Here is a 25,389-nt window from a genome sequence, read left to right as displayed (position 1 = left end):
CTAATTCCTCTTTATGAGTTGCTCTCTGTGGTTGAGGTCAGGTCTGAAAACAATGATGTAGCACTTTGGCAGAAATATGCATCCCAGTAATGCAGCACTGGAGGCCAAGATGGAGAAGACCTCCACAGCTACCATGGCTTTGCCTTTTGTGCTCATGTAGGCTGGAAAGAAGGAGATCCACACACTGCAGAAGGCCAACATGCTGAAGGTGATGAACTTGGCTTCATTAAAGCTGTCAGGTAATTTACGAGCAAGGAAAGCCACAATAAAGCTGGCAATGGCCAAGATTCCCATGTAGCCCAAGACACAGTAGAAGAAGAAAGCTGAACCCTCATTGCATTGTAAAATCATTTCTTGGAGCTCTGAATGCATGTCCAACTCAGGGAATGGGGGAAATGTTGACAACCAAAGAATACAAATGCACACTTGTAAGAGAAAGCATGAGAGAACAATAGAAAAGGCCAATCTTTTCCCCACCCATCTCCTCATCTGAGATCCTGGTTTAGTGGCCATGAAAGCCACAACCACAGTGATAGTTTTGGCCAGGACACTAGAAATGGCCACAGAGAACGTGACGCCAAACGTTGATTGTTGGAGAAGGCAGGTCACTTTGCCAGGTTGACTGAGGAAGAGTAAAGAGGAGAGAAAACAGAGCTGAAGAGAGACAAGCAGGGTGTAGGTGAGGGAACGGTTGTTGGCTTTGACAATGGGAGTATCCCTGTGCTTAATAAAAATTCCAAGCACCCAAGATGTCAAGAAGAAGAAACAAAGAGCTGCTGAGGCCAAACCGATTCCTAAGGTTTCTTCAAAGGTTAGAAACACCACCGGTTTCAGGATACAGCCTCTCTTTTCTTTATTTGGATAATGATCATCTGAACATTCAAAACAGTCATCCATATCTGGAAGGAAAATCAAGGAATTTGTCACCTAAATATTCCAAATTATTCAAAAATCACCTTATTATTTGTATGCATTGAAGTAGTTTATTAAAGTTCGCTTAAGTCTAATGAAAAATGGAAGAATGCATAACCTACCATTTTGATTTGAAATCTTCCCTTCTGGGCAGGGAACACAGTCATAGCAGCAGAACTGATCCCCCTCAATCCCCTTCTTCCAGGATCCGGGGAAACAGGGGTCATTACATCTAGAAAGTGGATGAACCTGGTGATAATCATAAAATGTTTTGAAAAGGGAGATATTTAAAACAGTTTTTAATTTTTGTCCTTTACAGAGTGAAAATATTTTTGACTCCCCAAAAAATATTTAATTGATCAACTTCATCAACAATTTAAAAAGATGTAGAAATTACAATGATGTAAAAAAGGTCCTGTTTGAAGGGCAAGGGATTTAAATAATTTAACGGGGTAACAATGTCATGGAAACATGGTCACTCTTGTGATTATAAATGGAAATGCAAATGAAATGTGCAAGCAGGCTTTTGTATTGTAATGTCGTTTTGTCAATTTGACAAATGTTTGATCATCAACAACATTTGAAAAGAATATGTCATTGTTTATTAAAAAACAGAAATCATATTTTTAAACAGACTGCGTTCAATATGGGATCATAATGGATTAATTGTATCCAATTTAGTAGATACCTGATTAAAAGCTGGGTGCCAGACAATCCCATCTTCATCAATGAATAATTCTTTCCCTTTTGGAGCACTGGGATCCATCTTTCCAACTCTAACTCTCTGAAAAGATCTGTTTGGAAAAGTGATCAAGTTGGTGATATCGAATCCACCTGTTGCTTCCCCTTTCTTATTCAGGAACACTCTCTCTCCAGCTGAATTGTTAAAAGAAATGTCTTGAAGAAATGAATGGAGCTACTTGAAAGAGAATGAAAGAAAAAGGGGGCTGAATATAATGTAATAGAAAGGCCATAACAATTACTAAATACGTACACTAAGAAATTTGATTATTGATATTTCATAGAAATGTACATGGCTACTCTATTATATGAATGAACCAAAGCAGAATGAATGTAGGCTATTGGGATTAATCAAATTCCTTCAATTATTTAAACAATAAATAATCTTCCCTCAGTGGTATAAATATATTTGATAATCTGAAATATGACAATATTTCTTTAGCCAGATTTGAAAATTTGATCATTCTTCAGTACCGTGTTTCTCCAAAAAGAAGGCCGGGTTTTATTTTCTTTTGACCCCCGAAAAAATGGCTAGGCCTTCTTTTTGGAGGGTTCTAATTATTGACTCACCTTGTGGCAGTGGCACTCAGAGCCCCACCCAGCAGGAGCCTTCTACTGGCTCACTTCTTCTTTGCCTGCTCGCCGACACTCACACGCATCATCCTGGCCTCTGTTTCACCTTAAGATGCCTGCCGGAAGGCATCTGCAGCCAGTAACAGAGCTCCCGATAGATCCAGAGCTCTGTTATCAGCTGGAGATGCTTTCCAGAAAGCCCTCTGCAGCTGATAATAGAGCTCTGGATTGATCCGGAACTCTGTTATCAGCTGCAGATGTCTTCCGGCAGGCATCTCTAGGTTAAACAGAGGCCAAGGCGATGCGTGTGAGTAGCGGCAAGAAGCTGCAGAAGATGCAGCCACAGAAGAAGGTGAGGCAGGTGTTGGGGTGTATGAGGCCTGGTAAGTAGGGCAGCTCAACCCCCCATCCTCACCCTAATCTATTTTTACCTGTGTGCCTCACCCCACCCCCTGCAACCAGGGTTGGGTGGGGTCTTAATTAGGAATAATTTTGTGTGGGGGGCTTAATTTGATAGCATGTGCTCAAAAACGTGAAAGGGCTTCTTTCCAAGGTGGGTTGTCTTTTTGGAGGAACACGGTAGATAGATGAGAGATGGGGATTATTGCAAAGAATGGATTATTGTTAGAGAGAGAGAGAGAGAGGGAGGGAGGGAGGGAGGGAGGGAGGGAGGGAGGGAGGGAGGGAGGGTTATTATTGTTCCAAAGCACAGATGCCACTGGTGAAAAGAAACATCTTCTAATTCATTCCTCTTGAATTCTGATAAGGACAGAAAGCTCAGCTTCTCAATCCTGAAAAATTCATGAGCCAGGAAGAAATATTTGGAGAACTGATTATTTTTGGATGAGACAATGAAAAGTAAGCTAAATTATCATTTTAAATATCTCTTATTGTACAAGCTATGGTGATTTCCTAGATACCTCTTACTGATACTTAATAAGGATAAAAGGTACAGAAGGGTTAGATGGTTAGCCACACTGGGCTTAATTCTCATTTAAAAAGATGAAATGAAAGAAGGTGATGAAGTAACAGTAGGAGTGATCGTGCAATACTAAAATTTAATGTTCTGCAAGCAAAAGAGGTAGAACACAGTCAAGCTAGAGGCTTGGACTTCACGACAGCTGATTTCAACATACTTAGAAGAGCTTGTAAGAGATTCCATAGATTAGAATTCTCAAGGTGAAAATAACCCAATAAGCTTGGGAAACTTTGAAACATGACATTATAAAAGCCCAGTCTAGCACAATTCCAATGAAGGAGAAAAATAAGAGATCTCAAAAAAAATCAGTATGGCTGCAAAAAATACTCTCTGATAAACTGAAAAAGAAAAAGGACACATATAAAAAAGTGGAAGGGGGGCAAATAACCAAGGCAGAATATCAGCAAATAGCTCAATCTTGCAAAAATGAAGTCAGAAAAGCTAAGGCTCAAAATAAAATACTTTTTCTATTTTATACAGAACAGAATAACAAAGATGAAAGGGAACTTGGAGGTTTTACAGTCCAATACACTGCTTAAGGAGAAGTGTAAAAGTGTAAAACACTTTGTAAAAGTGTTGGAGCATCCATAACTTCTGAAGGCAAGCAACTCCACTAATTAATTATTCTCACTTTCAGGAAATTTCTTCTTATTTCTAGATGGTTTCTCAAACATAACATGTAGAAAATAGTACGACTTTCGACAAACTGCTCATTGAAAAGAAGTGTCCAATGCAAAGAGAATACCTGACAAGCCTGGAGATGTAGAAGATCAGTATTCTTACCCATCATTGCTTTTTTTCTATTGAAATGTAATGTGTACAGAGCCTGCAAAGCATGAGCCACAGCATAAACGGAATTGTAGACGCTGTAGCTGTGGCCAGTCATTTCTATTTCAAACAAAGGGGAAGGAAGATCTTCTAGCTTCTTCTGCCCAGTGCACGGCTTACTATGCATTTCTTGTAATTCTGGTTTTGGAAATGAACAGTCAAATGATTGTTCCCAAACATCCTGCAGAAACCCATCTCTGGAGACTGGAAGGGGATTGATGGTCTGAAGAAATTCCTTGAAACCTGCAACATCTGTTGAATGAACAGTGAAGGAAATAGCCCCATGGAACATCTGGAGATCCCAACTGACTTGAAATCCAGATAATATAAAATCAATCTGTGCAGTCATGATCCACACCTTTCTAAACAATGCAGTTTCCTTGCTTTCAGGATCTACCATAAATGTGACAGCTCTTAGGCCTGTAATTGCCCAGGATTCTCCATAGACGAGAAATGCACTGACTTTGCTATTCATCATATTAATGTAAATAACTGAAATTGTTTGATAAAGTCCTGAGATGTCTTCCACGTGTATTAGTTGTGGAAGCATTTGTATGAACGCTGAGCAGATTCCATTCTGTGAAAGTAAGGGCTGCATTTTCCGTAAGAAATTTTCTCCATTGTTGTTATCAACAGCAAAAATCCCAATCCATGTCCACTTGAAATGGTGAAGAAGTTTGATAATCCCAATGTACTGATGGTCCTCTTTCGGGACCATGGAATAAAGTGAAGAGAGCTTACTGGTCTCAAATGCATCTTGGGTTAATGAGCCATATGTCAGCTATAAGAAAGTGGAATAGTATTCTGTTGAAGTATTAAATCAAATCTATTTTGTTCTTATCTAGTTTTCTTATGAAATACATCCAAGGAACATTGTCCCTAGAATTCTTCTAAATATTACTGTAGAAAGGAATTTCTTAGAATTACTTCAAAGACATATCAGAGAACAATTGCTTTAATAGGAGCAAACTGCAAAGAGTGCTACAATCCATTCCTCCCTTAGCTATGGAATGTCTTTGGATACTCACTTCCGGTATTTGGTATTATTGTTTCAGAAAAGTAGAACTAATTAGTAGACCTTTAGCCGTGCAAAACATTTTAACACAAACCTAAGCCTAATCTCTGATGCTCATGAAATATTCCATAACAACCACATTAACAACAACAACAAAATGTAGAATTTCCCTCCTCAACCTCATCACAGCTTACTTGTGGTATCTTGAAGAAACCTATAAGTTCACCTATATAAGATGATGTTTCAAAATCCAATCCTCCAATGATAGCCATGAGATTCTTCTGGCTATCACATTTGTAGTTAGGGACAAATTCCTGGGATTTGAAAAGCAGGTCCAGAGTGGTGCGATAGGTCATCCTCACATTCAGGTAACTGTCATAGATGTGGAACCCAAGAGTGATGTTAGGTAAGATCTGGGAGTCTTCATTGATTTCCTTCACAGCAAAAGCTAAGGCGAGGACGTGTTGATGAAATTTGGTGGTTACACTGCAAATGTTTTAAATACCTCAGTTGAAAAAGTAAGTTGACAATTCTCTTCATTTCTTTGTGTATAACAAACAATTCTTCTCTGACAGAAGTAAAAAGATCATCACCTTTTCTCTAATTCTTAATAATTTCTACAGAAGGTGTTCGCTGAGCTTGGTGGCTTTCTTGCAAACATTTCATTATCCAAAGTATGTAACATCATCACTGGATACCACTGATAGTTTGGATAATGAAATATCTGCAGGAAAAGAACCAATCTCAGAGAGCACGAAAGACTCCTCATTTCAACCCTGAGCTACAAATATTCTCCTTTATTGGTAATTTCTACAGAGTTCAAATTTACTTTTTACATATTATTTCCATGACTTGCAACAAATATTTTAAAATTACCTTAACCTCAGTAGATGTTCAACAACATGTGTGAACGTTTTAAAAAAAATGCAAAGAAAATTATTTCTTTTGCCAGAACCAGATACATTTGAAAGAGACAGAAATCATAGATTACATAGAGAGAGAGAGAGAAAAAAAAGATTTGCGTACAAACAGCTTTTACTAATACAAGGGGATTTTGGAGATTGACTAAGATTTGATAGCAGAAAATATTCTTACATTGGTGACTCGTAAGGTGTTCTAGCAGGATGTTCTCTAAATTTCATTTCATAAAAGTGGTAACCAATGTGAGACACCATCCCACCAATGATGAAATCTCCAGGCTGGTACCACTCATGTGGAACAAGGAAAGCATCACTTGCAGGGCAGCTCAGAGTCACTACTCTGTGCACCAAAAACATCAGAAGAAACATCTTCATGCTTTTGTTATTGTGGGGATGCTTTCTTTTCTATTCTACCCATAGGAAAGTATATATATTCCAATAGTTCATCTAAGGATTAATCCAAAGATTACATTTGAGAAAGCATCTAATGAAAAAATCTATCATTTTCTGCTTGAAGATCCATCTGAATACAAATTTGTATCTTGAATACCACAAGGATTTGAATAGATACTTTGGCAGGAGAGAACAGAGCATAGAAACTTGAAGCAATGAATCTGACAGAGCTCTTAGTACCCCTAGTGCCAATTCTGCTGTGGTTCAAGACTTACTTTAGAGCCAAACAAAGGCCTTGATTGTTGTTGAATTTTAATACTCTTTTGTGCAGCCTTTGAAGAAAATAAGGTGATTCCTCTAGGAGATAATTATTTTGTTTTCATCAGCTAGTAAGTGGCTGATGCTTCAGCTATTTTTTTTTTTATTTATTTATTTTAAATGAGCAAAGACCAATGGAAGTAGCATCAGGAAGATTTGCAATAGAATATATATCTAATTGTATTATATTTAATACAATTGAAGAAATAAAAATTATAATTGTAGAAATAAAAATAGGACTGTTTTTCAATATACCACATTTATTTTCTACCAATTTTTTCACAAAATAGAATATGAACAGATCCAGCAGATATCAGTCATTTATTGTATATATTTATTGTGAGAATTAACAATGCAGAACCATTTAAATGAATTACCTTCAATTCATTAAAAAAATCTTCAGAGAAGGGAACAGGGAAACATTTACCATATACTTTGGGCATTAAAACCTGAGCTCCAGCTTTGCTTCTTCTGTAACCATTTGACTTTAGTAAAGTATCTCTTTGGCTAGCCATGGGCCTAAGAATCAGTTAGGCACCCCCTTGGGGAAGTGGGGCTGCGCTGCGCTGGGCTGGGCTGTGGGATCCTGATTCCCTGGAAGCTGGGTGCTTGCCCTCTACTGCTTAGGTCTCTGGACAGCCTGCAGCACCATGCCCACCTTTTGACCACTCCAAGGTCAAAACCAACCCTAATGTGACCGTCAATGAAATCCTGTTTGAAACCATTGTCTTATAGTTTGATTTAAATTGCAATTCATAAAAGTGATAAGCTATGCAGGACACCATGCCACCAATTCATAAATCACCATTTGACCTGGGACTCTACATGGGACTGTAGTTGGAAAGTATCCAGAACTCCAATTGGTTCAATATGCAGCCATTTTTTCAAGGTGCTAGTTGTCACGTTTAAACCTTACATGGCTTGGGACCAGGTTATTTGAAGAAACATCTCTTCCTGATCCCATCCATGTCATCTGGTAGAACAGAGAGATGGGAATGTTGTGTGTCCTGTCTCTTAAGTAAGGACATCTGGTGGGACCCAGAAGAAATGTCTTTTTTGTGATGGCTTCTTCTCTCTCAAACATCATCTGGATGAAGGAAAGATTTGCTCCTACTTTGACACTCTTTTGCAAAGCCCCAGGCATCCAGTTTTGCCAATAGATCTGTGGAACCAAGAGTGGGTTGGAGCCCATCAAGTGGCTCAACTGGCTGATTGTTATCTCTAGGGGTGTATTTTTATTGTTTGTGTATTGCATTTTTGTTTTTATTTTTTAAGCAGCTGAGAGACACTGAGAGTGAATTGGTGGCCATATAAATTCTCTTAAATAAACAAACTCCTTACAATGGTATGTCATAAGTTTTTATTCAAGAATGTTCTTTGAATTTCAGTTTATAAAACTGGTAAACTGTGTGGGACATTATGTCACCAATGATGAGAGCAAAGGAAGTATCACTTGCAGAGAAGTACAGAGTAACTAGTTTCTAACTGAATTAGGGTTGCACTTTCATTATTACTTGGGTGACATGCCTTGTCTCTATCATCTATCTATCTATCTATCTATCTATCTATCTATCTATCTATCTATCTATCTTTTGTCTACCCACCTTTCTATCATCTCCTACCTACTATCTACCTACCTTTCTATCATCTATTTATCTATCTACCTACTGTCGAGAGTCAAGCCATCTCGACATAGCATAGGGAGGGGAGTCACAACAGATCCGTCGCTGATATGGGGGATTCCTACCAAACAAAGAAGTCCCTCGCTGACTGCTGTGGCACTTTCTGATGGTGGGGATTGCTACTGCTGACATTAGCCATGCACTGAGGTGGAGGGAAGGTGGTAGTCCCGTGTCCGGAGGCGGCCGGTCAGCCCACGGCTGGAGCAGAGTAGGGAGGCGTCCTCTACTGCTGTAACAGGAGAGGGTGGCACCCGGAAGCATCGCCAATTGGCTGTTAACGCTCCCGGCTTATTTTGAGTTTGTATAAAGGGTGCTGGGAGGCAGCCGCTCCCAATGCCAACTTTGTGTTTACCATTAACGTTCATGTGTGACTACTCCAAGAAATTTATTTATTTATTTATTTATTAATCAAATTTCTATACCGCCCTACTCCCGAAGGACTCAGGGCGGTGAACAGCCAAGATAAAATACAGACAATACAAATATTAAAAATCCCTTAAAATTATTAAATATTTCGGCCGAAACACAGATTAAAACACTCAATTTATAAAATCACGAATTCAAAAATTTAAAATTTAAGAATTTAAAAGAGGGGAGTTAGGCCAGGCCAGCTTGCTGAAATAAAAAAGTTTTGAGAGCACGGCGAAACGTGCGCAGGTCCGGGATCTTCCGTATCTCTGGGGGGAGCTCGTTCCAGATGGTAGGTGCCCCCACAGAGAAGGCTCTCCCCCTGGGGGCCGCCAGTCGACACTGTTTCGCCGACGGCACCCTGAGGAGCCCCTCTCTATGGGAGCGTACTGGTCGGTGAGAGGCTATTGGTAGCAGAAGGCGGTCTCGTAGATACCCCGGTCCGATGCCATGGAGCGCTCTAAAGGTGGTAACCAAAACCTTGAAGCGCACCCGGAAGACCACCGGGAGCCAGTGCAGCTCGCGCAGGAGGGGGGTCACATGGGAGCGCCACGTCGCTCCCATAACCACCCACGCGGCCGCATTCTGAAATGAAAAGTAAACCCGTTTACAACCTCGTTCTTTGCCTGCGAGTTGTGTTTTCAATGGTGCGATTTAACTTGGTGAGCAGAATACGACACCTACCTACCTACCTACCTACCTATCAAGTATCTATCTATCTATCTATCTATCTATCTATCTATCATATATCTATCTATCTATCTACCTACCAACCTACCTACCTCCTACCTACCCACCCACCCACATACATACAAACATACATACATACATACATAATTTATATATATATATATTGCTGATAAAGAAATAAAGGGAGACTAGTATAGAACTTTCCCCTGGCTTAAGCTGATGAAGGGAGGAGAACTTGTGGCTCAGAAGTTTAATTCAGCTGCCTAACATGCAGGAAGCCCAAGTTTGAATCCAAGTAAGGGTATGGCTAGCTGATGAAAGCTAAAAAGCTTGAAATAGATCTATACTAGTCTCCCTTTATTTCTTTATCAGCAAAATATAAATTTGGTATAAAATGGTTTGTCATGAATGTGACTGCTTGAGGGCTCCTGGATTGGAGCTGAAAGGTGAAAGGGAGCAGAATGCCCCCTCCCACATCTTGGGGTAGACCAGGTGTCTCGGTAAACACTATTGCTCAAAAAAATAAAGGAAACACAAGCAGAAGACATCCGAGATATGAATGAATGAAATAGCCTTATTAAATACTTTGTTCTTTACATACAGTAGTTTATACACTGCTCAAACACCTAAAGGGAACACAAAACTACTGTATGTAATGAACAAAGTATTTAATAAGGCTATTTCATTCATTCAGATCTCGGATGTCTTCTGCTTGTGTTCCCTTTATTTTTTGAGCAATATAGATAGATAGATAGATAGATAGATAGATAGATAGATAGATAGATAGATAGATAGATAGATAGCCAGGGTTTTTCCTATGTAAATCAAGATGTTTGTATAGCCATAGTTAAGTGACATCCCAAATCACTATTTTCTAGGCTTTATCAAACATTTAAGCAGCATTATGCTGATCTATCTTAGTCTCACTTAAGGCTTGCAGCAGACAGCATAATGCATAATATCATCTATCTATCTATCCATCTACCTACATAGCTCTATGGCTAATTATCCTCTACATCTTGTGAACACTCAAAATGTTCATCAAAGTTTCTTCATCTTTGTAGTACTGTTCTCTATCAGAGAGTGGTGTACACTTTTTCTAGGATTTGAGGGGAATTTCAGCTGACTTTCTTGAAAAATGCCAGACTTTTTATTGTAAACTAATTCAAATCACTCTTTCTAATGATCAACATACACTTTGAGTAAAAAGCATGAAACAGAAGGAAGAATACATTTCATTTCACTAAATTTCCCCTATTATTAATATCTGATAACAGGTTGCTCAGGACATAGATTTATAGATAGAGAGTGAATGGTTATGATCCAATATGAAACCCTTTTTCTAAATACATGTCAATGTACAGGATTAACAAACTCAATAAATTTGACTTTTCAAAGGACCCTAACAAGTCCATATTCTATTGTGTTTAATACCTATTCATAAAATGATAATGAGCTTTTCATTAATTTTATGTAGTGTTTTATGAATTGGAAATAGAGAAGCCATAAAAATGTCTCTGCAGACATTGGACATCTCACTCCCTCACCTCCTCCGTCTCTCCATAACTACTTACTTGGGTGTCAAACTCAAGTCTGCAGGCCAGATCCGGCACACAGGGTGCTTAGATTTGGCCCAAGGGGTCGCCCTGGAAACAGGAAGGAACTGTTGTCTTTGAACATCTACTGAGGTTAAAGTCATTTCCTGCAGCCCTCTGCCAGAAAAAAACGTGCTCCTGACATGAGTGATGTCAAGCTGACCACGTCCACCAGGCCCTCCAAGGTCAAACACAACCTTGATGTGGCCCTTAATGAAATCAAGTTTGACACCCCTGATCTAGGGGAATACTCACATTTTTTTCCCTCAGATATTTTCATTTTTGTAATCACTCCCTCTATCAGAGACAAGTGTACATTTTTTTCTAGGATTTGCCCTGGATTTCACCTTTGCTTTTATTGAAAAATGCCTTCTAATTCCATACTGATTGAAATCACTCTTTATTATGGTCTTTGTTCAGTACAACTTTGAATAAAGAATGAAACAGAGGAAAAATACATTCATTTCCATTTCACCAAATTTCCCGTATTATTGAAATCTGGTAACAGGTTGCAATGAAAATAGATTTATGGATAGAGTGAATGGTTATGACCCAGCATATCACTCTGCTAAAAAACTAATTCCCACAACACTGTCAAACTCTTTACTAAGATTGTATTACTGTTATTCTTCTCATCCTTCCTATTATCTATCTCCTCCAACTTAGGACTATAACCATGCTGCTTGTATCTTTACAATTTATATTGTTCTATTTGTTTCCTAGTATGATTTGATTGATTATGAGTAACCTATGACTATCACTAAATGCTGTATCTTATGATTCTTGACAAATATATTTATTTATTATATTATTTTATATTTATGTACATTGAGAGCATATGCGCCAAAGTGTCCAATTCCTTGTGTGTCCAATCACACTCAGCCAATAAAAAATTCTATTCTATTCTATTCTGTTCTGTTCTGTTCTGTTCCGTTCCGTTCCGTTCCGTTCCGTTCCCTTCCCTTCCCTTCCCTTCCCTTCCATTCCATTCCATTCTATCACATGAAGTGTTAATACCCTGGTAACGCAGCAGACTAAAGCACTGTTATTAACATCAGCTGCCTGCAATTACTGCAAGTTCAAATCTCACCAGGCTCAAGGTTGACTCAGCCTTCCATCCTTTCTAAGGTAGGTAAAATGAAGACCCAGATTGTGGGGGCAATAAGCTGACTTTGTATAAAATATACAAAAGTATGAAGGCTATTGCTTAACGCATTGTAAGCCGCCCTGAGTCTTCGGAGAAGGGCAGCATATAAATCAAATAAAAAAAATAAAAAATAAAAATAAAAAAAATACCACTTTATAATGCCTTGGTAAGGCCACACTTGGAATATTGCATTCAGAAATCTACAATGGAACTCCTACAGTTGAAATAATAATAATTTAAATGCTGGCACAGGAATAGAAGAAGGATTAAGCGCAGCCTCAAAAGAAAAAGATTTGATATATCATATCCGGAATAAAAATAAGAAAAAAGAATTAACTTGATTTCTGGAAAACAAAATTAAAAACTTGGAAAATGGAAGGAAATATATGTTTGCAGGCGAGGAAATGAAGATGATGTGATTAAAAATAAAATAAAGTAAAGATGGACTGTAATTATGAAAGGGAGGTTTTCATAGAAATCAAGAATGTTAAAAGAAATTAATTAATACATGTAAAGATATGCTTGATGCAAGAACTATGTTTTAATGTCAAAATGTTAAGGAAAAGAATAAGGATAAATATGATTAATTGAAAATGTTAAAAGGAATCTATAAATACAGTTAAAGATATGTTTTAAGCTAGAACCATGTCTCAATGTTAAAATATCATGAATGTCATGAAAAAGGATACAACACTGGAAATTTTTAAGATGTTTGACAACCGTTTGTCTGAAGTGGTGTAGGGTTTCCTGCCTGGGCAGGGGGTTGGACTAGAAGACCTCCAAGGTCCCTTCCAACTCTGTTATTCTATTCTATTCCTTTCCATTCCATTCTAAATGTATGGATTTACAAACTCAATAAATTTTCATTTCAAAAAAGCCTAAAACATCCAAAACTGATATCCTATAATACTATGTTAAATATATATTCATAAAATGGTAATTAGCTTTTTACTATATTTATATAGTGCTTTAGGAATTGAAAGTATAAAAGCCATGAGAATGTAACTGCAAACATTGAACATTGTTTGAGTCAATATCTTAAATATCTTAACAGGAACCAAGAAACCTAGATTATCGAAGTCAAGTTCAACAGGAGTGTTGAAATGGGAAAGGATTAGGTTAAAGAATCTTGGAAAATGATGGAAATTTATTTTATTTTATTTATTATTCATTTGTCAAACATGTACAAGAGGTATATCTATAACCATGGATATGAACATAGGAAATGAGTACAAATAAATGGGGACAGTACGACATGGACGAGTATTATTGAGGTTGAAATGTAGCAACATGAGAACTTATTTTGGAAAGGCCAACCATAATAAAACTTAATAATCACAAATATCCTATATAAATCATGATTTAATAGAAATAAAAATGTCTATGTTTCTAAACTTGTATATAATTTTCCTGTAGGCAGCAGTCTTTCTATTCCTTTTTTGAAAAGTTCTCCTAAATCAGAAAGATCACAGGATGTACTAATTTCTCTTTGTGAGTTGTTCCCTGTGGTTGAGGTCAGGACGCAAAACAATGATGTAGCACTTTGGCAGGAATATGCATCCCAGTAATGCAGCACTGGAGGCCAAGATGGAGAAAACCTCCATGGCTGCCATGGCTTTGCCTTTTGTGCTCAGATAGGCTGGAAAGAAGGAGATCCACACACTGCAAAAGGCCAACATGCTGAAGGTGATGAACTTGGCTTCGTTAAAGCTGTCGGGTAATTTACGTGCAAGGAAAGCCACAATAAAGCTGGCGAAGGCCAAGATACCCATGTAGCCCAAGACACAATAGAAGAAGAAAACTGACCCCTCATTGCATTGTAAAATCATTTCTTGGAGCTCTGAGTGCATGTCCAACTCAGGGAATGGGGGAGATGTCGACAACCAAAGAATACAAATGCATACTTGGATGATGGAGCATGAGAGGACAATAGAAAAGGCCAATCTTTTCCCCACCCATTTTCTCATCTGAGATCCTGGTTTTGTGGCCATGAAAGCCACAACCACGGTGATGGTTTTGGCCAGTACACTAGAAATGGCCACTGAGAAGGTGATGCCAAAAGTTGATTGTCGGAGAAGGCAGGTCACTTTGCCAGGTTGGCTAAGGAAGAATAAAGGGGAGAGAAAACAGAGCTGAAGAGAGACAAGCAGGGTGTAGGTGAGGAACCTGTTGTTAGCTTTGACAATGGGAGTATCCCTGTGCTTAATAAAAGTTCCAAGCACCCAAGATGTCAGGAAGAAGAAACCAAGAGCTGCTGAAGCTAAACCAATTCCTAAGGATTCTTCAAAGGTTAGAAAAACCACCGGTTTCAGGATACAGCCTTTATTTTCTTTATTTGGATAATGATCTTCTGGACATTCAAAACACTCATCCATTTCTGGAAGCAAAATCAAGGAATTTGTCATCTAGGCATTCCAAATTATTAAAAAGGTAAAGGTAAAGGTTCCCTTCGCACATATGTCTAGTCATTCCCAACTCTATTCCCAACTTTATTTCATCAAGCTGGCCTCGCCTAAATCTTCTCCCTTTTAAGTGTAAATTCTAATTTTTTAATGTATTTTAAAATATGGGTATCTTAAATTATGAGTATTAATTCAGCCAAATTTATTTAATTCATTTTATTCGATTTTAAATTTTGTATATCTATGTGTTTTATTTCATGGCTGTGCACCGCCCTGAGTCCTTCGGGAGTAGGGCGGTATAGAAATTCAATAATAAATAATAAATAAATAAATAAATAGGGGGCGGTGCTCATCTCCGTTTCAAAGCCAAAGAGGCAGCACTGTCCGAAGATGTCTCCGTGGTCATGTGGCTGGCATGATTAAATGCCAAAGGCACACGGAATGCTGATACCTTCCATACTTTTCTACTTGCATTATTTACATGCTTTCGAACTGCTAGGTTGGCAGAAGCTGGGACAAGTAACGGGAGCTCACCCTGTTATGTGGCACTAAGGAATCGAACTGCTGAACTGCCGACCTTTCAATCGACAAGCTCAGCATCTTAACCAATGAGCCACCACATCCCCTCACTGAGCCACCGCGTCCCTTCCAAATTATTAAAAGCACTTTATTAATTTTTTGAATCCCAAACTAGTATAGTAAAGTGTAATGAAAAATGGTAGAATTCCTAACCTACCATTTTGATCTGAAATCTTCCCTTCTGGGCATGGAACACAGTCATAGCAGCAGAACTGTTCCCCTTCAATCCCTTTTTTCCAGGATCCAGGGAAACAAGGGTCATTGCATCGAGAAAGTGGAAGAACCTGGTTTTGTAATTGGAGATATTGAAAACAGTTTGTAATTGTTTTCAACTTCCCAAAAAGATATTGAATTTTTCAACTTCATCGACTTAAAAAGATGTGGAAATTGCAATGATGTAGGAAAGATCATGTTTGAAGGGCTGGGCGTGTAAATAATTGCACATAATAAATAATAATAAACTTTATTGTCATTGTATGTGTATACACAGTATAAATTTACTTGACACCTATAGACCAGGTCCCACACAAATAATCCCCAAACACACTCCTACCCACCATAATGACAATCTCATGGAAAAGTGGCAATATTGCTTAACGCATTGTAAGCCGCCCTGAGTCTCTGGAGAAAGGCGGCATATAAATCAAATTAAAAAAAAAAATTCTCGTGATTTTAGATTCAAATCCAAAACAAAAATGCAAACGTGCCTTTTACATTGCAATATCATATTGTCAATTTGAGGAATGCCTGATCATCACAAGGTTTGAAAAGAATATGCCATTGTTTATTTTAAAAAAGACAGAAATCAGATTTGTAAACAGACTGCGTTCAATATGGGATCATAATGGATTAATTATAGGCAATTCAGTAGTTCAATACCTGGTTAAAAGCTGGGTTCCAGACAATCATATCTTCATCTATGAATAATTCTTTTCCTTTTGGAGCCTGGAGATCCATCTTTCCAATTCTAAGTCTCCGAAAGGATCTGTTTGGAAAAGTGATCAAGTTGGTGATGTCAAATCCACCTGTTGCTTCCCCTTTCTCATTCAGGAACACTTTTTCCCCAGCTGAATTGTTAAAAGCAATGCCTTGAAGAAATGAATGGAGCTACTTGAAAAAGAATGAAAGAGAAAGGGAGTTGAATACAATGTCGTAGAGAGGAGAACACCATATTCAAGTTTAATTGACTTGTTCTTCCCAGTCCTATAACAATTATTAAATGTGTGCAGTTACAATTTTAAGAATTGATATTTCATAGAATTGTACTCTCGGCTTGTCGTTCGTTCAGAACTGCGATAGGAAATAATCACCAGTAACGCACAGAGAATCAGGGTTTACTTTGGCAATGATAAGCTTGCAGTCAAAAGTAAAGTACAAGTCGGTGTTTTGGTTCAAAGTCAGCGCTGAGTGTAATCACACCACAGCGCTATTTAACAAAAACCCAGCCCCTTAAACATACATCCGGTGATTACCAATCAAGCACCCCCCACTCCCTTAACAGTAACAGCTGCGGGCTCCAGAGCAGCGAGGACAGCAGAATCGGAGAGGCCCGGCAACGTCATCAATCATCGCCCTGAATGCTGCTATCCAGGAACTGTTTGTGTGTTCGCTGTGGCTGCTTATCTCCACTCCTTCGTCTCCCACACCCCCCATCGATGGCGAGCTCCGGTAGGACCCGACAGGCGGCCCCCCCTACCAGGAGCTCACCTATAAATAGAGAACATACAAATATTAGTCACTGTTACGATCCTGCATTAGGTTTGTCTGGGTATTTCCGATGGAACTGTTGTATCAATCGGGCAGCGTGAACATCGGGTGCTGCCACCCACGAGGCCTGTGTTACAGGGTACCCTTTCCACCGCACAAGAGATTGTAACATCCCCCTACGAACCCTACGAACCCTGGAGTCCAATATTCGGTCTATCTCATAGTGGTTGGTATGCACGGGACCCGGTGGAGTAGTCGAGGTACCTGGCCTTTCTATCGTCACCGGTTTCACCAAACTGCTATGGAATACGGGATGTATCCTACTGAACAGAGGGGGAAGTTTAAGAGCTACGGTTACGGGATTGATGACTTGTGTTATGGGAAATGGTCCTATATATTTAGGTCCTAATTTTTTACTGGGCAGTCGGAGTTTAAGGTATTTCATAGATAAGTATACTTTGTCTCCTATCCGGAATGGTTTTGGATCAGCTCTTTTCCTGTCTGCATATTTTTTGTACTCGTCTGCTGCAGGATTCTGGGTAGACTTAGCATGGCCACATGTTTATTGGACCCGTGTCCCTCCTGGCTGGTGCTGGCTTCCTGGGAGGTAACACGAGGCTGGCTCCAGAGGATTATCAACGCTTCTTTGAGAGAGGATTACTCTCCTGCCGCCTTGAATGAGGCGGTGGTGAGGCCCCTCCTCAAGAAGCCCTCCTTGGACCCAGCTGTTTTAGCAAATTACCATCCAGTCTCCAACCTCCGCTTTGTGGCAAAGGTTGTTGAGAGTGTGGTGATGTGACAGTTCCCCTAGTACCTGGATGAAGTGGTCTATCTCGATCCATTGCAGTTGGGCTTCAGACCTAGGTACAGCACGGAAATGGCATTGGTCACATTGGTCGATGATCTCTGGAGGGCTCGGGACAGGGGTTGCTCCTCGGTCCTGGTCCTATTAGATCTCTCAGCAGCTTTTGATACCATCGACCATGGTATCATTCTGCGCTAGTTGGAGGCATTAGGGGTGGGGAGGACCGTTTTGCAGTGGTTCTCCTCCTTCCTCTCTGACCGGTCACAGTTTGTGTTGACAGGGGGCCAGAGGTCGACCCTGAGATGCCTTGTATGTGGGGTGCCGCAGGGGTCGGTCCTTTCGCCCCTTCTGTTCAACATTTATGTGAAGCCACTGGGTGAGATCATCCGTGGTTTCGGGGTGAAGTTCCATCAGTATACTGATGACACTCAGCTGTACATCTCCACCCCAGACCACCCAATGATGCCCTTGATGTGATGTCCCAGTGTCTGGAGGCCGTGCGGATCTGGATGGGGAGAAACAGGCTCAACTCAATCCATCCAAGATCGAGTGGCTGTGGCTCCCGGTGCCCCGAAATAGTCAGTTGGTGCCATCTCTGATTATTGGGGGTGAGTTGTTGGCCCCCATGGAGAGGGCTCGCAACTTGGGTATCCTCCTGGATTCATGGCTGTCCTTAGAAGAACATGTGATGGCTGTGGCCATGGGGGCTTTCTATCAGGTCCGCCTGATTCACCAGTTGCGTCCCTTTCTGGATCAGGACTCCTTGCTCATGGTCACTCATGCCCTTGTCACCTCCCACCTGGACTACTGTAATGCTCTCTACATGGGGCTCCCCTTGAAGAGCACCCGGAGGCTTCAACTGGTCCAGAATGCGTCCACGTGGGTGATTATGGGAGCGTCATGGTGTGAGCTGCACTGGATCCCGGTGGTCCTCCGGGTGCTATTCAAGGTGTTGGTGACCATCTTTAGAGTGCTCCATGGCTTAGGACCTGGATATTTATGAGACCACCTTCTGCCGTCGATAGCCCCCCCCGGCCAGTACGCTCCCACAGAGAGGGGCTCCTCAGGGTGCTGTCAGCCAAACAATGTCGACTGGTGGCCCCCAGGGGGAGAGCTTTTTCTGTGGGAGCACCTGCCCTCTCCTCCCAGAGATATGGACGATTCCAGATTTACTTACTTTCCACCGGGCCCTAAAAACTTTTTTATTTCAACAAGCCGGGCTGGCCTAACTCTCCAATTGTTTAATATTAATTTGAATTTTAAATGGGGTATTTTAATTGTTGGCCCAAATTGTTTAATATATTTTTAAATTGTTTTTAAACTTTGTATTCTATGTTTTTTACTTTTGGCTGTTCACCACCCTAAGTCCTTCGGGAGAAGGGCGGTATATAAATTTAAATTTAAATAAATAAATAAATAAAATGTGAGATAGAGATAGTTGCAAACATAAAGTTGTTCCAAAGCATGGATGCCACTTCTGAAAACAACTGTCTTTTAATTCATTCCCCTTGAATTCTGATAAGGACAGAAAGCTCACCTTCTCAATCTGAAAAATTCATCAGCCAGAAAGAAGTATTTGGAGAATTGATTGTTTTTGGAGGAAACAATGAAAAGTAACCTAAGTTATCATTTTAAATATCTCGCTATAATGATTTCCTACATAATTCCTATTGATACGTGATAAAAGGTAGAGACAGGAAGTAGAGGGTCAGCCATGCTGGATTTATTGTAATTCTCACTAACAAAGATAAAATGAAAGAAGGTATTGAAGTTACAGGAATGTTCAGTGTGAGAGACCATGCAATAACTGGAATTTAATATTACTCAAGCAGAAGCAACAGAAAATAATCTGATTGGAGTCTTGGACTTCAAGAGGGCTCATTTCAATATAATTAGAGAGAGCTTATGAAGGATTCTCTAATCCATGGAATCCTTGGAAAAGAACTGAAGAAACTTGGGGAAATTTGAAAGGTGAGATTATAAAAACCCAGTCTAGCTTCATTGGAATTGATCTTCCAATGAAGAAGAAAAACAAGAGATCTCAAGCATAGCTGAAGAAAGAACTCTCTAATAAACTGAAAGACACAAATTACAAGTATAAGAGGGGCAAATAACTAAGGCAGAATATCAGCAAATAGCTTGAACCTGCAACAATGAAGTATGGAAAGCTAAGGTTCAAAATATAGTAAGGCTTGCGACTAAAGTAAAAAAACAATTAAAAAGCATCTTTCAACATGTAAAAATCAAGAAAAGGGTCAAGGAAACAATTGGTTCATTAATGGGAGAAAACTGGGTTTTTTACATCTGTCTTTACATAAAACAGTCCAACCTATCTACACACACACACAAACACAAACACGTAAAATGCAGATGAGGAATGCAAGTCAAAATAAGCAAGGAAAAAATGGTAGGAGAACACCTATCTGCTCTAGACAAGTTCAAATTACCAGTACCAGATGGACTAAACCCCAAAGAGAAGGAAGTGGAAGATATTAACTCTGAACCAATGAACTATATCAAAGAATGGTTGTAGGAATATCTAGTTTAATGAAAGGAAGGACTAGCGGTGACATGATAGCAGTCTTCAAATATCTAAAGAAGTGCCACAAAGAAGAGGGGGTCAACATGTTCTCCAAAGAACTGTAGGCAGGATGAGAAGAAATTGAGGGAAATTAATCACGAAGAGAACCAAGCTACAACTAAGGAGAAATTTCCTGACAGAACAATTAATGAGTGGTTTACCTCAAGAAGTTGTGGATGCTCAACTCAACATTAAGAAAAATAAGGTCATGGCATCTGGCCCTCTCAATTCCTGGCAAAAAGATGGGGAAGAAATTGAAGTAGTGACAGATTTTATTCTCCTGGGCTCCCAGGTCTCCGCAGATGGGGACTACAGCTAAGAAATTAAAAGACACTTGCTCCTGGGGAGGAAAGCTATGGCAGATCTAGACAGCCTACTAAAAAGCATAAACATCACCCTGCCAACAAAAGTGTGTATAGTCAAGGCTATGGTTTTCCCAGTTGCAAGATATGGCTGTGAAAGTTGGACCATTAGGAAGATTGTAAGGCCATCAAACTGGTCAGTCCTAGAGGAGATCAACTTTGACTGCTCTTTAGAAAGCTAGATCCTGAAGATGAAACTCAAATACTTTGGCCAGGAAGGAAGGACACACTGGAGAAGAGCCTAATGCTGGGAATGATTGAGGGCAAAAGAAGAAGAGGACTCAATGATCAGAATATGGAAAATGGAATATGGAAAAAAGAAACTAGTTTTTCTGAATCTATTTCATACAGTAGAAGAAAAACATAGTTGGAAGGGTCCTTGGGAGTCTTCAAGTCCAATACACTGCTCAAGGAGGAGAATTGAAACCATTTTAGACAAATCACGGTCTAATCACTTTGCAAAAATCTCCAGTGTTGGAGTCTCCACAACTTCTAGGGGCAAGGTTTCCACTAATTAATTATTCTCACTATCAGGAAATATGTATAGGTTGTTTCCCATTCTTAAAATGTAGAAAACATTAAGACTTTCCACAGTGGGTTCAAAATATAATTCTACATCAAACTATTCATTGAAATAAAAGAAGTGTCCAATGCAGAAAGAATACCTGACAAGCCTGGAGATCTAGATGGCCAATTTGTTTACCCATCATAGCTTTTCTTCTATTGAAACGTAATGTGTACAGAGCCTGCAAAGCATGAGCCACAGTATAAACAGCATTGTAGACACTGTAGCTTTGACCAGTCATTTCTATTTCAAACAAAGGGGCAGGAAGATCTTCTAGCTTCTTCTGCCCAGTGCATGGATTACTGTGCATTTCTTCTAATTCTGGTTTTAGAAATGAACAATCAAATGATTGTTCCCAAATGTCCTGCAGAAACCCATCTCTGGAGACTGAAACAGGATTGATGGTCTGAAGAAATTCCTTGAAACCTGCAACATCTGTTGAATGAACATTAAAGGAAATAGCCCCATGGAACATCTGGAGATCCCAACTGACTTGAAATCCAGATAATATGAAATCAATCTGTGCAGTCATGATCCACACCTTTCTAAACAATGCAGTTTCATTGCTTCCAGGATCTACCATAAATGTGACAGCTCTTAGCCCTGTAATTGCCCAGGATTCTCCATAGACGAGAAATGCATTGGCTTTGCTATTCATCATATTAATGTAGATAGCTGAGACCATTTGATAAAGTCCTGAGAGTTGTTCCACATGGACTAGTTGTTGAAGCATTTGTATGAACGCTGAGCAGATTCCATTCTCTGAAAGTAAGGGCTGCATTTTCTGTAAGAAATTTGCTCCATTGTTGTTATCAACAGCAAAAATCCCAATCCATATCCACTTGAAATGGTGAAGCAGTTGAATAATCCCAATGTACTGATGGTCCTCTTTTGGGACCATGAAATAAAGTGAAGAGAGCTTACTGGTCTCAAATGTATCTTGGGCTAATGAGCCATATGTCAGCTATAAGACATAAGTGGAATAGTATTCTGTTGTAATATTCAATCAAATCTATTTTGCTCTTATCTAGTTTTCTTATGAAATACATCAAAGGAACATTGTCCCTAGAATTCTTCTAAACATTACTGTAGAAAGGAATTCCTTGGAATTACTTCAAAGACATATCAGAGAACAATTGCTTTAATAGGAGCAAACTGCAAAGAATTCTACAATCCCATTCTTCCCTTAGGTATGCAGTGTCTTTGGATATTCACTTCCTGTATTTGGTATTATTGTTTCAGAAAAGAAGAACTAATTAGTAGACCATTAGCCATGCAGAACATTTTAACACAAACCTAAGCCTAATCTTTGATGCTCATGAAATATTCCATAACAACCACATTAACAACAACAACATATAGAATTTCTCTCCTCAACCTCATCACAGCTTACTTGTGGCATCTTGAAGAAACCTGTAAGTTCAGCTATATAAGATGATGTTTCAAAATCCAATCCTCCAATGATAGCCATGAGATTCTTCTGGTTGTCACATTTGTAGTTAGGGACAAATTCCTGGGATTTGAAAAGCAGGTCCAGAGTGGTGCGATAGGTCATCCTTGCATTCAGATAACTGTCATAGATGTGGAACCCGAGAGTGATGTTAGGTAAGGTCTGGGAGTCCTCAGTGATCTCCTTCACAGCAAAGGCCAAGGCAAGGACATATTGATGAAATTTGGTGATTACACTGCAAATGTTTTAAATATCCCAGTTGAAAAACTAAGTTGACAATACTCGTCATTTCTGTATCAATAATGAACAATTCTTTCTCTGACAGTAATAAAGAGATCATCACTTTTTCTCTAATTCTTAATAATTTCTACAGAGGGATCCTTGGTTTTCTCTGAGCTGGGTGGCTTTCTTGCAAACATTTCATTATCCAAACTATGTAACATCATCACTGACTACCACTGATAGTTTGGATGATGAAATCTCAACAAGAAAAGAACCAATCTCAGAGAGCACCAAAGTCCCCTCATTTCAATGCTGAGCTACAAATATTCTCCTTTACTTGTAATTTCTACAGAGTTCAAATTTACTTCTTACATAATATTTCCATGACTTGCAACAAATATTTTAAAATTACCTTAACCTCTGTAGATGTTCAACAACATGTGTGAACGTTTAAAAAAAAATGCAAAGAAAATTATTTCTTCTGCCAGAACCTGATACATTTGAAAGAGACAGAAAGTATAGATTACGTAGAGAGAGAAAAAAAAGATTTGCGTACCAACAGCTTTTACTAATATAAGGGGATTTTGGAGATTGACTAAGATTTGATAGCAAAAAGTATTCTTACATTGGTGGCTCGTAAGGTGTTCTAGCAGGATGTTCCCTAAATTTCATCTTATAAAAGTGATAAATGATGTGAGACACCATCCCACCAATGATGAAATCTCCAGGCTGGTACCACTCATGTGGAACAAGGAAAGCATCACTTGCAGGGCAGCTCAAAGAAACTACTCTGTGCAGCAAAAACATCAGAAGAAACATCTTCATGCTTTTGTTATTGTGGGGATGCTTTCTCTTCTATTCTACCCATAGGAAAGTATATATATTCCAATAGTTCATCTAAGGATTAATCCAAGGATGCATTCTCAATAATTTGAGAATGCATCTCAAATTATTCTCAATAATTTGGGAATGCATCTAATGAGAAAATCTATCATTTTCTGCTTAAAGATCCATCTGAGTACAAATTTGTATCTTAAATACCACAAGGATTTGAATAGACATTTTGGCAGGAGAGAACAGAGCATAGTAACTTGAAGCAATGAATCTGACAGAGCTCTTAGTACCCCTTGTGCCAAGACTTACTTTATAGCCAAACAAACACCTTGATTGTTGTTGAATTTTAATACCCTTCTGTGCAGCCTTTGATATTTAGGCCATATGAAGAAAATATGGTGATTCCTCTAGGAGATAATTATTTTGTTTTGATCAGGTAGTAAGTGGCTGATGCTTTGGCTATTTTTTAAAATTTATTTTTTTATTTTAAATGAGCACAGACCAATGAAAGTAGCATCAGGAAGATTTTTAATAGAATATATTTTTAATTATTGAAATTGTAGAAATAAAAATAGTGCTGTTTTTCAAGATAACACATTTATTTTCTACCAATATTTTCACAACATAGAATATGAACCGATCCAACAGATATCAGTTGTTTATTGTCTATATTTTTTGTGAGGAGTTACAATGCAGAACCTTTTAAAAGAATTACCTTAAGTTCACTTATAAATCTTCAAAAGATTTCTTGCACCAAAGTTTCATACATTCTATTGAATGCTCCAACACTGGAAATTTTTAAGAAGATGTTAGATAACCATTTGTCTTAAGTGGTGTAGGGTTTCCTGCCTGGGCAGAGGGTTGGACTAGAAGACTTCCAAGGTCCCTTCCAATTCTATTATTCTGTTCTGTTCTGTTCTGTTCTGTTCTGTTCTGTTCTGTTCTGTTCTGTTCTGTTCTCTTCTCTTCTCTTCTCTTCTCTTCTCTTCTCTTCTCTTCTCTTCTCTTCTGTTCCGTTCCCTTCCATTCCATTCCATTCCATTCCACGAAACTCAACCTAATACCATCCTGTGAAAATTGCTGGCCATTCCAAGATCAAGCAAAGGAATGCAGCCAGCTGAGTAGACAGTGACTGTTACCCAAACAATTTGTTAGCACGTAGTTGGGCACTTCTTCATAATCAGGGGGTGGAAGGGAACAGGGAAAGGTTTACCATATACTTTGGACATGAAAACCTCAGATCCAGCTTTGCTTCTTCTATAACCATTTGACTTTAGTAAAGTATACCTTTGGCTAACCATGGGCCTAAGAGTCTTTCTTTTCTGATTGACCAGGTTGGGACAACTGACATTTATTTCTTCTTCCAAAACTATAAACATTTGAAAGACAGAGAAAGCCTAGATCAGCAGCAGAAATAGTGATAGCAATGCCACTTACTTATTGTGCTTTGCAGCCCTCTCTACAAGGATGTTCTTTAAATTTCAATTCACAAAAGTGATCAACTATGTGGGACACCATGCACATAGTTGCATGCTTTTATACATGTTGAAAGAAGATTTTCTTTTGGCTATTATTTTTGACTTTTGTTGCAAACCTTAGTTCATTTTGAGCCTTAGATTTTCAGATTTCATTTTTGACCATAGAAGTTAGCCTGCAAAGTGCAATATTCTCACCACTTCAT

At 39.0% G+C, this 25,389-nt stretch overlaps 1 protein-coding gene across 1 annotated transcript; it reads right to left on the bottom strand.

Annotated features, from left to right (window-relative positions):
* On the bottom strand, window positions 1-25,389 carry LOC139324293 (vomeronasal type-2 receptor 26-like). The gene is made up of 5 exons (XM_070954014.1): window positions 25,382-25,389; window positions 22,596-22,887; window positions 5,243-5,482; window positions 1,035-1,110; window positions 1-899 (listed from the first exon to the last, which is right to left on the bottom strand). The coding sequence occupies exons 1-5, from the start codon at window positions 25,387-25,389 to the stop codon at window positions 1-3; spliced, it is 1,515 nt and encodes a 504-aa protein (XP_070810115.1).

This window comes from Pituophis catenifer, unplaced genomic scaffold (genome assembly GCF_029215685.1).
Source record: "Pituophis catenifer annectens isolate HBS135680 unplaced genomic scaffold, rPitCat1.0.hap2 SCAF_15, whole genome shotgun sequence".
NCBI lineage: Eukaryota > Metazoa > Chordata > Lepidosauria > Squamata > Colubridae > Pituophis > Pituophis catenifer.
Note: the sequence above shows the minus strand (reverse complement) of the source record. Positions and strands in the feature narration are given on the sequence as shown.